The sequence below is a fragment of the Pectinophora gossypiella genome, chromosome 24 (assembly GCF_024362695.1).
Source record: "Pectinophora gossypiella chromosome 24, ilPecGoss1.1, whole genome shotgun sequence".
NCBI classification, from domain to species: Eukaryota; Metazoa; Arthropoda; class Insecta; order Lepidoptera; family Gelechiidae; genus Pectinophora; species Pectinophora gossypiella.
Genome location: NC_065427.1, coordinates 10,122,010 through 10,137,799, shown reverse-complemented (window position 1 = coordinate 10,137,799; position 15,790 = coordinate 10,122,010). Strand labels below are relative to the sequence as shown.

The 15,790-nt window shown below is 37.5% G+C and overlaps 2 protein-coding genes across 2 annotated transcripts in view; both read left to right on the top strand.

The window, feature by feature from the left end:
- The window catches only part of LOC126377738 (facilitated trehalose transporter Tret1-like), a 214,370-nt gene that overhangs the window by 121,236 nt on the left and 77,344 nt on the right, over window positions 1-15,790 (top strand). The window lies entirely within an intron of this gene.
- The window catches only part of LOC126377752 (glycine receptor subunit alpha-2-like), a 45,072-nt gene that overhangs the window by 22,819 nt on the left and 6,463 nt on the right, over window positions 1-15,790 (top strand). Inside the window, exon 6 of the mRNA XM_050025562.1 lies at window positions 6,314-6,414. Within this exon, the coding sequence (XP_049881519.1) occupies window positions 6,314-6,414 (101 nt within the window). The remainder of the gene's footprint in view (window positions 1-6,313; window positions 6,415-15,790) is intronic.

Sequence of the window (15,790 nt, the reverse complement as noted above, 5' to 3'; positions counted from 1 at the left end):
TTATGAACATGAATTTCTCAAACGTTGGTAAAATCCTTTCAATAATTTGTAAAAGTAGACAATCAAAAGTTACAGCCAGTTTAAAGTGAACTGTACCCGAAACAAACGCGTTTGGAGTCAAAAAGTTGGATGCGCTCCGAAGTATCAAGTCTACAAATAACTTCGTGATATTTTTGGTTGAGAAAATGTGCCTCATCTAGTAGCCTTATTATTATTATTATTATTATATGTCTTTTTCATATCTGGGGCCTATGGAGGCCCGGACTTTTGGAAGGCGTGCGTGGGGCCGAAGCCAACACGTAGAGGCCCCTTAAGACAGTTTAATCTAAATGTGGTGTGACACCAACCGGCGATTATCCCTGTATGCACTATGGGAGTGCACCCAAAGACAATCCCCGGTTCGTGTAGGACTATTGCAGATTATGGGAACAAAGGGAACTGGGCTATTGGGTTGGGGGTTAGTGGACCGGGATACTGGAGCTATGGGGGACTATGGCGCCTGCTCGACCAATGTTGGTAAACATGGATAAATGAGCAGGCGGTGACTCGCCACTTACTGGATGGGCCACCTATCTAGCCGACGCGACTGGACGGCAAGGCAGCAACATGGTTGTGTGCAGCTCAGGGTGTCGAGAGGTGTACACCGCTTTCTGCGAGGCGGTTTACCCGCCTCACCAACTCGCGACTTATGCATCTTTCACTTCCACCCTATATAGCGTATATAGCGTATAGCTCTAACGCCCCACTCTGGCCGGCCAATGAAGGCAAGCCAGAGGTGAGAGTCCCGCGGCCCCCGCTGGGGTCCACTCCGGCCGGCCAGTGAAGGCAAGCTGGAGACGGAGGGCCTGACCGACTCTCGGGGGATCTCAGCTCCGTGGTGTCGTCACTCACCAACACCTCGCCACAAGCTGGCCTGCGGAGACTGACTGCACTGTTGAATTCACCAGGTTCGCTGATGTATTCACCAGGGGGCGATGGGGTCGTCACATCCCGACGCCTTTATTATTATTATTTATTTTATTTTCAGACATTTGTCCAAAGTTTGTTAGTAACAATTTTCTTACTCTCTAATGTTAGTAACTAAAAAAAAATGCACAAATCAGTCCTGTCAGTCAGTCTGTCAGTCGGTATGGAGCTTCATCCACCTGCGCAGCAGTGGAGAGTCCCACCTATCTGCGAACACACTCAGGATGGTGCTGGGTGGTTATAGGTGAGGTAAATTTGCTCAACCATCATGCGCAAGTGATAAAATTTTGTCACGGTCATTTATCAATTCACGATATAATTATGTTATTTTTTCAATTGGTGCCAAAATGTGAACCCAAATTAATAAGTCACGTCGAGAACAGACATTGTCAGTTATCATGTGTTTGTTGTTGTCATATCACGTTATTTTGACAGAAGTCAAATTTATAGTGTAGTGTATTCGCTTTAATATAGTTTTATAAATAAATATCGGCTTGTTGCCACACTCTATGTTTTCATCCACTCCCGTACAGTCATGAGCAATATAATCTACCCACTTTAGGACTCTGTCGCACTAACATATTTGACATTTAGTGAGACTTTCAGTTCAATTTGTCAAAAACATTAATGTGACATAGTACCAAAGTGTATACATATTAATGCTCGTGACCGTACATACCCGTACAGTTGTACTTTTTAATTGTGGCCACCGCGTAGTTAATTGCCCGAGACGATAGAGTATATATGTGAATCGATCTCTCGTTCCGCATTTGCCCCGCTTTTTCGACCCACATTCTAAAAACTTCCACTTTTGCCCCTTTTTAAATTTGTTTCCTGTTTCGTCCCACATTCCTACATCACTTAATGTACAGTTAGCAAAACTAAATTGGATGTGATTCTTTTTAAGTATTGCGTTGAGTATTATTTACAAGTATACAATTGTTTTCTTGAATTAGAGAAAATTATTTTTAATAATTATAGACAAATAAAACTATTTCAATATTTAGAAAAGTGTTTATTATTAAATAACAATCAGAATCACAGATCGATTACTACAATAGTAGGTAGGTACACATAACTAAAAATATACTATTATAAAATTAGAAAAACAAAATCAAATATAATATAAGGTAACAAATCAACATCAAAGTAAAAAAAATCAGTTTAAAAATTTAAAAACCTGAATCATATTTTACGTACAATTAAAATACAAAAGGACATATTTTCTCTAAGCAATGTCCAATAGTAATTGTGCCGTTTAACATAGATTTTATGGAATCATTTATAATTTTATCCCTATCGATATCATCAGGGCGACGAGCATTCCCTTGGCTTTTTAATCGTAAGAAACTTAAATCAGCATCTTTTTTAATAATTCTTAAGAAACTGATTATATTAAGTTTTCCGGTGATACATCTGTTTATCTTAGCATTACAGCCTTCTGCTGGGTTGTTGGTTCTGTAAATATCTCCATAAAAATCCCATTTTCCAGGATGATACAAAATAGTCATTAAACTTGTCAACGTTTTCTTTTTGTGGGCAATCTTCCTTCCTCCTCTTTCTCCTTCCTTCCTCTTTAACCACAAACTATTCCTTGCACTTATAACGTCATGACACAAACTAATAGTTCAATAAGATAAGCAACACATCTTACAATTTCTAGTTACCCTGCCGTGTAGTGTTATGACTGGTTCAAATTGGTTGGCCTTGAAACAAAAGGGTTCAAGCGAGCGGACCCCATTCTTTTGTCTTTCAACTACCTGCTTTTACCTGAAGTCTGACTGATTTAAAAATTGTTGACTTGTAAGTGAAATTAATAATATAGTTCACTTATAAGTTTAATATGTAATTTATGTAGCAAGTATAAAAGAGAAGAGTTAAAGAAACATTTATTGTCTCTTCTTAACCGGCGTAAGTACATTAATATAATTCAAACATAATGCATAATTTGACATTATGCGCTTATACAATACTTTATAAATACTACTTTAGGTTGATTTTGCAAATAAAAAATATGTATACGTGAAGTATTTAAAGTTGGAGACACTTTTAAGTATTGCTTTTGTTTGAAAATGTGCATCTAGGATTTTTTCATACATCACAGATACTAAGTTTCTTTTTTTCAAATATTCGTGACACATTTTTTTTTGGTTGTCTGTACTAATGTCGAAGTAAAATGCTTAAACAAAAAAGCGAGACGAAACAGGTACATAAAATGAGGCAAAACAGGAAAAAAATAATAATTTACTTACAAAAATGACTTTCGAGGCGAAAGAGGAATAAAATGTGGGGCATAAGCGGAATTTTCAATCGAGGCGAAACTAGGCGAGGCAAATGCGGAACAATTGGAATCGACTCTTTATATCGATTCATGTATTTTATATTACATATTTATTTATATATTTAATTAGACCTACGTGTATTTATAACAATAAGATGTGTTTATGTACTTATGTAAACACTATCATCATCAGCCGTACGACGCCCACTGCTGGGCATAGGCCTCCCCAAGGATCTCCACTACGATCGGTCCACAACACACACACAAACACTACAAAAAAAAAACACACACACATTTTATACATATAGATTTCGACAAAATGTATTGAATCGTGAGAGAGAGAGAGAAATGTTTATTTCGCAAAACTGCACACACAAAAATCAAGCAAAAAACAAAGAAGAAAGAAAAAAAACAACAATAAAAATAAAAATTACAAACAAAGAAACATACAAAAGTTGTGTGCAGTCATGAAAAAGGGGTACGACTCAGCGATGTGCCTGCTTCATACAAAATGGAGCAAGCGCTGCTATTCTGCCGCCCCCTTCTCATCGTTCAAATCCCAAGCAAAGATTGTGCATCGATTGATAATGTTATGCACATGTTAGCTCTGCAAGACGCGCCGGAGCATTTGTAAATCTTTGTTAAGTATATGAAATAGTATGCAACGTCGCGCACCTATCCGCGCTGCACGCTCCGCATTATGCCGCAAAATGCGATGACTTTGACGCGTCTAAGATGACACAAAAATTATGTAAAAAGACTTAACCGTACCCAACCTTACCGCATTGCTTTATTACCTGACCTTTAGGCCGAGGATCAGAATACTAGAAAATAAAATTCGACCTTTGGGCTATTTTTTTTCCCAAGTGCAGGCCTGTTGTCCCAACTGGGCACTCTCAGGCCTGTTGTCTTAAATTTTTACCGGGTGAGAGCCCTCGGCGCTCTACATTTTTGTCCGCCAAGTAGTAATGCCATCCGCGGCAAATCTACAATAGGTCACGCCAAAAACATAATAAAAAAAAATGTACACCCAATGCGACATTCTAACATTAAATGCGATTAAAGCACATAATAACGGGTTCTTACCGCGTTTAAATGGGGATATGAGACTCCCGATATTTCGACACTGATGCAAGTGCCATGATCATTTATGATAATAACCGCGTAAACTTAAAACAATGAATTAAATGCGATTAAACATTTTATAAAACAAAGGTCTAACATAACATCTATCAACTTATGGCAATGACTATAATATATTTAGTATATTTATATGTAAGTAAGTCTACTTAAATTTATTGTTTCTATTTTTATTGTATTATTATTTTTTGTCTTTATATTAATAAGTATAATTGTTCTTGTAATTTCATAAGATTTGTACGCGTACGTAGGTATGTCTATCTGTAGTATTATACACTGCATGTCTCCTTATCACGTAGGTCAGCTGGAAGAAATCTCTTTCTTAGAGATAAGCTTACCTGTACTGTCTGTTTTCTTTGTATGTTTCTTTCTGTGTTCTGTTGTGTACAATTTTTTTTTCTTATTTTGTGACCACTTGCAATTGGTCCGAAGACCATAAGCAGGTCTGTTCCTTCATTTCTTCAGTCGGGTGAGGAGCATATGGATAATCTCTGCAGGTGGAGATACCTGGTTGATGGTTGCGATGAGTGCGAGTGTGGAGTATCACCACAAACTATGGCTCACATTGTGCTGTCCTAAGTGCCCTAACACCTGCCCTATTAAAGACCGTCACGAAGCCACTGACAATGCCGTAAGCGTGGCCAATTATTGGTCAGCAAAAATTTTGTATCGATCGCCATCGACTCGCAAAGAAGAAGAAGCCAAACCTCTTTTGCACAATTGCAGGATCTGGTGTCTTTTAAGCCGTGACCTTGTCGTCTGCTTGTTAGTCAGCTGGGCCGCAAGAGGATTTATGTGGTGCTGAATGCGAGTCCTGAAACGTGTATGTGTGTACAAATAATAAAAATAAATATAAATAAACACATAATATACATACATAAACAGCCTATATACGTCCCACTGCTGGGCACAGGCCTCCCCTCAATCAACCGGAGGGGGTATGGAGCATACTCTACCACGCTGCTCCAATGCGGGTTGGTGGACGTTTTTTTACGGCTAATAGCCGGAAAAATACTGGATAGGAAATTCCTTTTCACCGCAAACTGTCTCCGTCATTAACAGTACAATAAGTAAACCCACTTCCTCGCCGCATCTCGTATACTTAGCCACGCTATAGCTGCACTATAGCGAAATGCAAGTGCACATAATAAATAGATCCGAAGTCAATACTCCTTACCTTGATATTACGCGCGCTCGCCATCCTGAGCTCACCAGCGAAAGTCACATCATCTTACTTTTTTGGACAATCAGGTGATTCAAGCCTGAAAAGTCCTTACCAAACAAAGGACAGTCTCACAAAGTGATTTCGACAATGTCCCCATCGGGAATCGAACCCGGACCTCCAGATCGTGAGCCTAACGCTCTAACCACTGGACCATGAAGGCTGTTGTGCACAAAATAAAAGAAATACGTAAATATGTTTACTTAAGTGGTTGGTGGTAAAGGGCTGGTTTTCCCTTCGCGTGTTAGAAGGTTTGACAGACAGTCGCTTCTATAATTCTAGGGGAATCAATCAATCAATAATACTTTATTGCACAACAACAAAACAAAGGACATAAAAATACGAATAAAACATAAGCACAATAGGCGGCCTTATTGGTAAACAGCAATTTCTGCCAGGCAACCTTAGGGTGAAAGAAGATTATTCATTGGAGCACGGGCTGGTGCAATAAACATATAATGATACCAACATAACAAAAAAAAAGAATAATAAATAATATATACTTATCTAAAGAAATAATATAAAAAAATATATATGTATATATAATATATAAGTATTATACACACATACATAAACATACATACAAATAGCCTATACAATATAATACATATAAGGAGAATAAGAAAACCACTTCCAAGTCGTAGTTTAGAAAGGTTCTCATTCCCTCTTTCTTGGTGATCAATGATGTTGAATGTCTATTTCAGGTAACTTCACCTGCTTAGAAGTGATCTTCAAGCTGAAGAGGCGACTGGGGTACCACTTGTTCAACACTTATATACCTACTTGCCTGATCGTCATTATGTCTGTAAGTCCAACCTTCTGCTCTTGTATTTAAGTCATAATCATTATTATTTATTGCGTTCCACATGGTAGAAGGTTGGTAATATAAGGTGAGTAACACATATGGACCCGGATTGGGCACAGCAATTTAAAGGAGAGTTACAGCATCATCATCGTCAGCCCATTAACGTCCCCACTGCTGGGGCACGGGCCTTCCCTATGGATGGGGAGATCGGGCCTTAAACCATCACGCGGGCCCAGTGCGGATTGATGGTTATTAACGACTGCTAATGCAGCCGAGACCAACGGCTTAACGTGCCTTCCGAAGCACGGAGGAGCTCGAGATGAAAACTTTTTTGTGGTCACCCATCCTATGACCGGCCTTTGCGAAAGTTGCTTAACTTCAACAATCGCAGACCCAGCGCGTTAACCGCTGCGCCACCGAGCTCCTCAGTTACAGCATATTTTTTGAGAAAAAGTATACATAATTTAGACATAAAAGAAAAGTACTAATCATTAAAAAACTCCTGCAGAGTATAAAAACTTTTGTCAATTAGGTACCTACTGTTTTAAACTTCTTTTGAATTTATTTAAATCGGTGATGTCTTGCAAGTGTATTATAGAATACCCTGGACTGTGGACAATCGCGACTTAGAAAATAAGGAATAAAACTACGTATAGAACGGCAACACTCCGCTCCCCACCGGCGGCTGAGCTAGGTTTACCTCACCCCCTCGGTCTTACTACAATCGTATAGGCGTCAGACGTCACACAAAAAGATGCGCGTGTACGATAACGTCAATGTGTAGTGTCTGTGTAAATCGAGGTGTTTTGTATTGTAAGTGTCAGGGGTGAAGTAATAGCAATCCCTCATTCAGCGCTTATCTCTATCAACCCGAGGATCGATTAATGCTTTCATTACTTAATGGCATATACAATAAGTTACATAAATAACTTATACAATAACTTACAATAAGTTACATAAATAGCTAACAGCTGGCGATGTACCTAGTCAAAGCATTAATATGTGTACACTTTGGTACCATGTCACATTAACTTTTTTGACAAATTGAACTGTAAGTCTCATTAAATGTCAAATATGTTAGTGCGACAGAGTCCTAAAGTGGGTACATTATATTGCTCATGACTGTATTATAGCCGTCCTTCAAATAAAAACACTTTGCACTGTTTAGTTATTTACTCAAGAAGTTAAACTATAAAAAATAAAGAATACTGTAAAATAGTGCGGGCGGACAGTGCGCTTATTTGGCGCGCGATTAACACCAATAGGTGGCGCGTTTATTTTACTCGCTATAGTATGTATGTATTTGAAATTTGACGGAAATGTCGATGTGATAGTCAAGATTGTTGTCCTATTTTTTTTTATAATTTTGTACCAGATAAGAGCCCTCAGCGCTCCCCATTTCTCCGGCCAAGTAGTAAACACCATTGCGGCAAATCTGAAACAGGCGACGTGTTGGGGATCGACGCCTTTTCATTTTTATTAATCCCGACAGGATGAAGATGGAATGCTATTTTTATTTAGTAGGCGCTAAGTTGACATAGGCCCCGATTCCTGCAGACACCGCCTAATTTTATTTTAAGTTATATCCGTCATTTTCATATCCGTCGAAAAGGAAAGGGACGGATGATTCACAGCTCTTAATTTTAGGAAGAATGAGTAAACGAATGAACAACCCGGGCGAATCAAATGGTACGTCGCTGGTATGCAATCCGTTTGACGTGCTGTCTACTTAACTGTGTCGGGTTATTGACGGATGTAAAATTTTTAGACGGTTGGTTTAGATTTGTGCTTAAAATTGACGTGTGTTCCATAAATTTTATGCTTGTCGATTACCCGTCCCTTTCCTTTTCGGCGGATAAGAAAATGACAGATATAACTTAAAATAAAATTAGATGGTTTTTACAGGAATTAGCACCATTGTTTCTTCCCCCGCAATCCCTTTTACTTGTACTTACTTTAACATCTCACTGAAATAGACGTTCAGAAATCAGAATCATTTATTCAACGTAATTATCATGGATAAACCTGTCGAAGGTCAATGTAACACTTTTGAATTTACGACATTTCGCAAGGTGTTATGGCAGAGGAGAAGAAATGACAAGAAACTGCAACAGCAACACATCCCTTAAATCAATGAGGGTATACATTACAAGTTATTTAATAACTAGAGGAACACATTCAATACCAGACATTTTTATGGTCATTGTTGTTGATTTATTTTTTTGATTTTCAACTCCGATTCTACATTTTATTATGAGATTAAACGAACTTACCTGTAAGTGAAGTTCTATCTCAATTATACGAAGCTCCTTGTTCGAGAGGTTTTTAACAGTGTAGTCTACGTCTTATGCTCCAGCATCGTCACAATTTTCAAAGCTCATATCCAAAGCTAAAAAAAAAGTTAGTTTCCCGCTTCCTGAACGCAGCTGTCAACTAATGTCATTATGTTTAAAGCATGTTTCATGGACAACTCCATCACCTGTGGAAGCTTTAGGGCGGGATATTAAAATTGAAGGGAGGGAGTCCTCTCGAACAAGGAGCTTCGTATAATTGAGATAGAACTTCACTTACAGGTAAGTTCGTTTAATCTCATAATTATACTCGCTCCTTGTTCGAGAGGTTTTTAACAGTGTAGATGTTCAAAGTTTAGTTGGGAATGAAACATTTAAATTGAAACGAGTACCAATAATATGATTATTCATTAATGAATAAAGTACATTGTTATCACGAAAGCTAATTAAGCTGCCCATGACTTTAATCCCAATAAAGGCAGTCAGAGGCACAGCCGTCGCCTGATAAACTCAGCGCGGCGTTCCACCAAAAGTTTTGATATTATCATGTAAAAAACAATAAGAATAATAACTGTTCGCTAAACAAGTTTCACCAGTTCTCAAGAATGGAATCGATATTATGTATGTTATATATGGTTATACTATACTGTACTAGAATAGATACATAGTTCTAAATAATAAAGTTGAAGTTGAGCAAGTACATTAAATACCTATTTCACATTACTATCAATTTCACAACAAAAGAACTACACAAGAACAAATTTCTGAATAAGCTCAACATCAAGATTTGGCTATAAGAGCCTCACAGGGACCTCACCATAGAGCACATTTCGGAAGCTCTTGAACAACAACGATAGTTATAGTCGAAAGGACTGTGAGACTTCATCATATAGTATAACACTCATTTTTCATTGGCACACCAAGGGCTACAATAATTATCAAAGTTACACATTATTTGTTTACATACATAAAAGAAGAAGAAATACATAAAGAAGAACGGGTAATGACGAGGGCACCCAGACACAAGATTGATTGTAACATCTTGTGCTAAGTTGGCAATTGTTGTCGACATTGAGTAGTTAAATGAATCCTAAGACAACATGTCAAATTGATTGGAGAAAATACAAATATAAGTGCAAGTAAGAATTTCGATACATTTATTCAAATGACCTTTTTCATTAAAATATTCAGAACCACTGAACTAAACTTTCCTCTTTATTATAAGATATTGTTAAATGAGGCTGAAAGTATAAAGAGGGGAAGTGCATTTACATTATGTACTTGTGTGATAATTATCTTCGTAATAATTAAGATTTTGTTTTTATTAAAATAGATTACCTGAGCCCAAGTTATTGTGTATTACCTAATATCGACCATACGGGCTTGGTAATAATATTTAGTATATTTTTTTATGTGGTAATAATAAATATAACTTGTTGTGGAATTTTTTCCTATTCCACTATGCAACCTTTCACCCACCAATCAGATGATAGAACAACGTACACACAACACATTAACACACGTAACATTGTTTACGCAGCTATCTCTTTAGTGTAATAATTATTGAATTTGTTTTTAGGACAGTAATAGTAACGTCCTATTATTTACTGGAAAAAATAAATAAATGAATAAAACATATTTTACCCTTAGGTATGCAGTTACATATAAGGATAACCTCGAACACCTCGTTGCCTTAATACAGAGTCTGTACACGGGGAACCGTTCTTTCATAAGAATAGGCACCGAATGCTCTAATATGTTCCAGACGAAGAAAGGAGTGAGACAAGGCTGCATTTTGTCTCCTGCACTTTTTAACATATATGGAGAATACATTATTCGGAAAACTATAGAAAACTGGGAAAAGGGTTTCCCCATAGGGGGGAAGAGACTATCGAATCTCCGGTATGCCGACGACACCGTTCTCTTGGCAACGTCCATTGAAGAGATGAGTGAGCTATTTCAAAGACTCGAGCTGGAGAGTGGCAACATTGGTCTCGAGGTGAACAGAAGAAAAACAAAGGTGATGATAGTGGATCGAGCCGGTAAGCTAACAAATATCACCTGCAACATTCCTGGTATTAGCATCGTCGACCGCTACGTTTACCTGGGCTCCCAAATTTGCAATGATGGCAGCTGTGTCCCGGAGATAAAAAGGCGCATTGGGATGGCAAAGGATGCTATGACCCGTTTAAACAACGTATGGAAGAAACGAGGAATCGGTATCAAAACCAAGATGAGATTGATACGAGCCCTGGTATTCCCTATCTTCCTGTACGGAGTAGAAACGTGGACAATCCTGGCCCGAGAAAGACAAAGGATTGATGCACTGGAGATGTGGTGTTGGAGGCGAATGCTAAGAATACCTTGGACTGCGAAGCGCACTAATGCATCGATCATGACCCAGCTCCAAATAAAAACTCGTCTATCCACTATATGCCAACAACGCATCCTTTCTTATTTCGGCCACACGATGCGCAGAGGTGATGACAGTTTGGAGAAGCTGATTGTGGTTGGGAACACTGAAGGCAAAAGATCGCGTGGTCGTTCACCGACTAGATGGACTGACCAAGTGAAAGACGCGTCGTCATCCAAGTTCTACACAATAGTAAGGGAAGCGCTGGACAGGAACCGGTGGAGGCAGATCATACGCTCCAGGTGCAACCCTGATGCTGACCACGATCCTCAGATATGAGGGACCGACCAAGAGAGAGAGATAAGGATAACATTAATTTATTAATTATCGGTCGTGTAGGTATATTATCATCGTTCGTAAAAATCATCCTTTCCTTTAATCTAACTTAACATGATCCTGTTGTTTGCACAGGGATTCACTTCTCGTACCCATCCTGAAGATTTAATATGTCAGGTTATTTAGTGAAGGGACCTGCCTGATTTACGTTACAACACTAACCGAAAAAGGGCAACTATTCTATCTAACCGAACTAGGTATCAATATTTTACAATTTCGAATGTAATACTTGAAGGAAATTTTCATTGAAGTTATAATATTATCAGGTAGGTACCTCAATTTATACTGAGATTAGTATTGTTATTCCTGATTAACAAAGACAGGATTTGAATCCCATGTCTTAATGATAATGCTAAAACTTTTAGTGATAGACATTCGGAATTAATTTTACCAGAATTTTGAAAAATATATTTGCTTGTGCAAATTTTCCCATTATAACTTTATAGGGAATTCTTCCTCCTCATGAGGTACTATTCTTAAACGGCCTTGCTGCCTGGGCCACTGTTGATAATAATGGCTGTGAGACTGCTAATACATCTGGTTGTAGCTCTGCTACTACTGCTGGCTGTAGGGCTGCTGGTACTGCTGGTTATGGCACTGCTGATCATGACTGGTTGCATCACTGCTTTTATTGCTGGCTGTGGGGCGGCCTGCTGATTCTGTTCCTTGTGGGCTTTCTGTTCATGCTGTTGGCTGTGGGGCTGCCTGCTGATACTGTTGTCTTTGTTCCACAAATCCTGTTGCTATCTCGTTTACTCACTCTTCGGGCAATGTTATTCATTATTATTTATGTGCTATTTGAATTTTATGATGTTGGTTGAAAGAATTTAATAGCAGTATTCTCTAACCATGTCTTGTGTACAGTTATCTCTTTTGAAAGTAATCTCTGACATTACATACTATTAATACTTTGATTTCTAGCACAGTTGAGGTTGATTAATAGAACAGAGGCTTTTAGGTTTTGAATTGTCGGTTATTTCTTCAGAATTTGTACTCTCATTATTTTATAATAATCAATTTGACATAATAGTCTATTGTTTCTCAGCATTAGTCTAATCTTGAGTTTCAACATGGGTAGGTAAGCCCCTACAATTCAATGGTTTATCTCCGATTCCTCAAGTGACAAACCAAACATGGAAATAAAAGTATAAAAAATAGTTGGTCTATGTTCTAGCTATCTACTAGCGTTTAGCAAAAGGCGATACTTGTAGTGGTAGCTTTATGTTATTTGAGTTGATACCATCAAGTCCATTGTCTATCCTCTAAGTGATAGCTCTAGGTATGGAAATGAGAAATAGGTATATAGCGCTTGCCAATGCCGACCATAATCGTGGTAGCTCTTATATTAATAGGGTTCATACCATAAAGTCCATTGTCTATCCTCTACGTGATAGCTCTAAGTATGGAAATGAGAAATAGGTATATAGCGCTTGCCAATGCCGACCATAATCGTGATAGCTCTTATGTTAATATGGTTCATACCATCAAGTCCATTGTCTATCCTCTAAGTGATAGCTCTAAGTATGGAAATGAGAAATAGGTATGTTAGCACTTGTCAATGGCGACTTTCTTAGTGGTAGCTCTTACATTCATTGTGTTGATACCTTCGAGTCCATTGTCTATGCTCTAAGTGATAGCTCTAGGCATGGAAATGATAAAGGTATATTAGCGCTTGGCAATGGCGACCTTCCTGGTGGTAGATCTTTTGTTAATTAGGTTGATACCATCAAGTCCATTGTCTATCCTCTAAGTGATAGCTCTAAGTATGGAAATGAGAAATAGGTATGTTAGCGCTTGTCAGTGGCGACCTTCCTAGTGGTAGCTCTTATGTTCATTGCATTGATACCTTCAAGTGTATTGTCTATCCTCTAAGTGATAGCTCTAGGTATGGAAATGACAAATAGGTATATTATCGCTTATCAATGGCGACCTTCCTAATGGTAGCTCTTATGTGCATTGTGCCTTTAAGTCCATTGTCTATCCTCTAAGTGATAGCTCTAGGTATGGAAATGTAAAATAGGTATATTAGCGCTTAGCAATGGCAAACTTCCTAGTGATAGCTTTTATATACATTAAGTTGGTACCATCAAGTCCACTGTCCATCCGCTAAATGATAGCTCTAGGTATTAAAATAAGGCATAGGTATATTTGCGCTTTGCAACAGTCTTAGTGGTTGATTTTTATGTTAATAGGGTTGATACATCAAGTCCATTGTCTATCCTCTATTGTGATAGCTCTAGGTATGGAAATGTAAAATAGGTATATTAGCGCTTAGCAATGGCAAACTTCCTAGTGATAGCTTTTATGTACATTAAGTTGGTACCATCAAGTCCACTGTCCATCCGCTAAATGATAGCTCTAGGTATTAAAATAAGGCATAGGTATATTTGCGCTTTGCAACAGTCTTAGTGGTTGATTTTTATGTTAATAGGGTTGATACATCAAGTCCATTGTCTATCCTCTATTGTGATAGCTCTAAAGGGAAACAAATAGTCTGTCTATTCTCTAGTCAGACAGTTCACTACTAGTACTTAACTAGGTGACTCTCCAAGTGGTGTTCTCTTGTTGGTTAGGTTGGTACCAATAATCATCACCCATACGTTGGAAGCTTGAATTATAATAAGATTAGAGTAATTTGGAAGAAATTGCTTACTATAATAAGGCTATCTTTTGCCTGTACTCTCTTAACACTCTTTCTGTTTTTATTGTTAGGGTATATTATCATCATCTTATATTGTAAGTATCATTCGGAGAAGATAACATTATTAACACCACTTAACAGAGACTGTGAGAAGGGATTATGTACTGTTATAATATATATAATATCATTTTTAAGTATGGTTATCTTGTAGTAAACCAATTATAATCCTCTAAATGTTTTAAGTGTTATCTTGAATAAGTTATGTATCTTGTCTACCAATGGTGTAGATGACCTCTGTGATATCGAGAACTACTGTGTCATAGGTACTTCTTGATGAACAGGGTAAACATGAAGTGCTTCTGTCATCTAATTATCTGAACTTGTCAAATTATTTCCGAGTTAATTATTTACTTTTCTATGCCATTCTGCGGTTATATTTCACTGGTTCTCTTTGTTTTATAATAAAACTGCTCATTTCATTCGCTGATAGTAAGTTATCAACCGCAACATAAGCCAATAACACGAATTACAAAAAGAAACAAAAAATTTTTTTTTTTTGACAGATGAAAATAAAAACGCGGCAATCAGGGACTAAAGACAAGGCTTAGGCCTATTTTGATCGTGATTTTCGAATATTAAATTACTAAAGTCAAGACTGTATAGTCCTCAGATCTTTGCCTGCCTTATATAAGGCGAATTTAAACAACATCAACATCGGAATAAAGTATAACTTTTAAGGCTTTTTGGCGGGAAACGGGAACGGGACAGTTGCTTTCTTCATTGAATAATCTAAATAATTAATACGAAGTGGTGTTTTGTGGTTAATGATCGCATTAAGTTAGTCGGAAGACAATCGCGAGTGTTATTATATTGGAGTATTCAATAAACAAAGTGTATCTGCCTATTTTCGCTTCGTGTCAGGAAGCCGCTTCATAAATCAAAAGTTTATGCGGACTTTTGAGTTAATTCGTTTGGGGTTCGGAGTAGGAGTCTACTCCGAGGGTGGGGGCTTAGGTTTCATCATCATCGCCTTTCATCATTTCATTAATCATCAAGAAAAAAAATACGTCAGACATGGCTGTATGGGCATAGTTCCCTTTGCCTTACCCTTCGGGGAAAACAAAAACAAAAAAAAAGTATAACTTTTAAATCATGTTATAACACGAACACGATACAATTTTAATATTATTATTATTTCTGTTAATAAAACTAGTTACTTTTATTAGTAATAAGTACCAACTTAAGTTACTTCTTCGAATGTTAGGATTATAAAATTATAACCTCAAAAAAAGTAATTTGTTTTCGACAATAAAAGGAATTAAATTGAATTGATCATAATTATATCTTCTCTTGTTTTAGTAGATGGATAATGTTAAGACTTACCAGTTTAATCCACATTTTGTTTTATCAAAAAGAACTTACGCTCGTCGTCATCCACATTTTTTCTTTGGTACTGTTTCTAGTTTTTTTAGAGAAAAAAGCACTTGATTATTTAAGTAACAGATTTTTCGCACTATATCAATCATGTTTTTGTATTAAATATTAGTTTTCAATTAGTTTATTTACGGAGGCGAAGTGACGCGCCGGTGTACAAAAACCGTAATGACATTAGTTGACAGCTGCGTTCAGGAAGCGGGAAACTAACTTTTTTTTTAGCTTTGGATATGAGCTTTGAAAATTGTGACGATGCTGGAG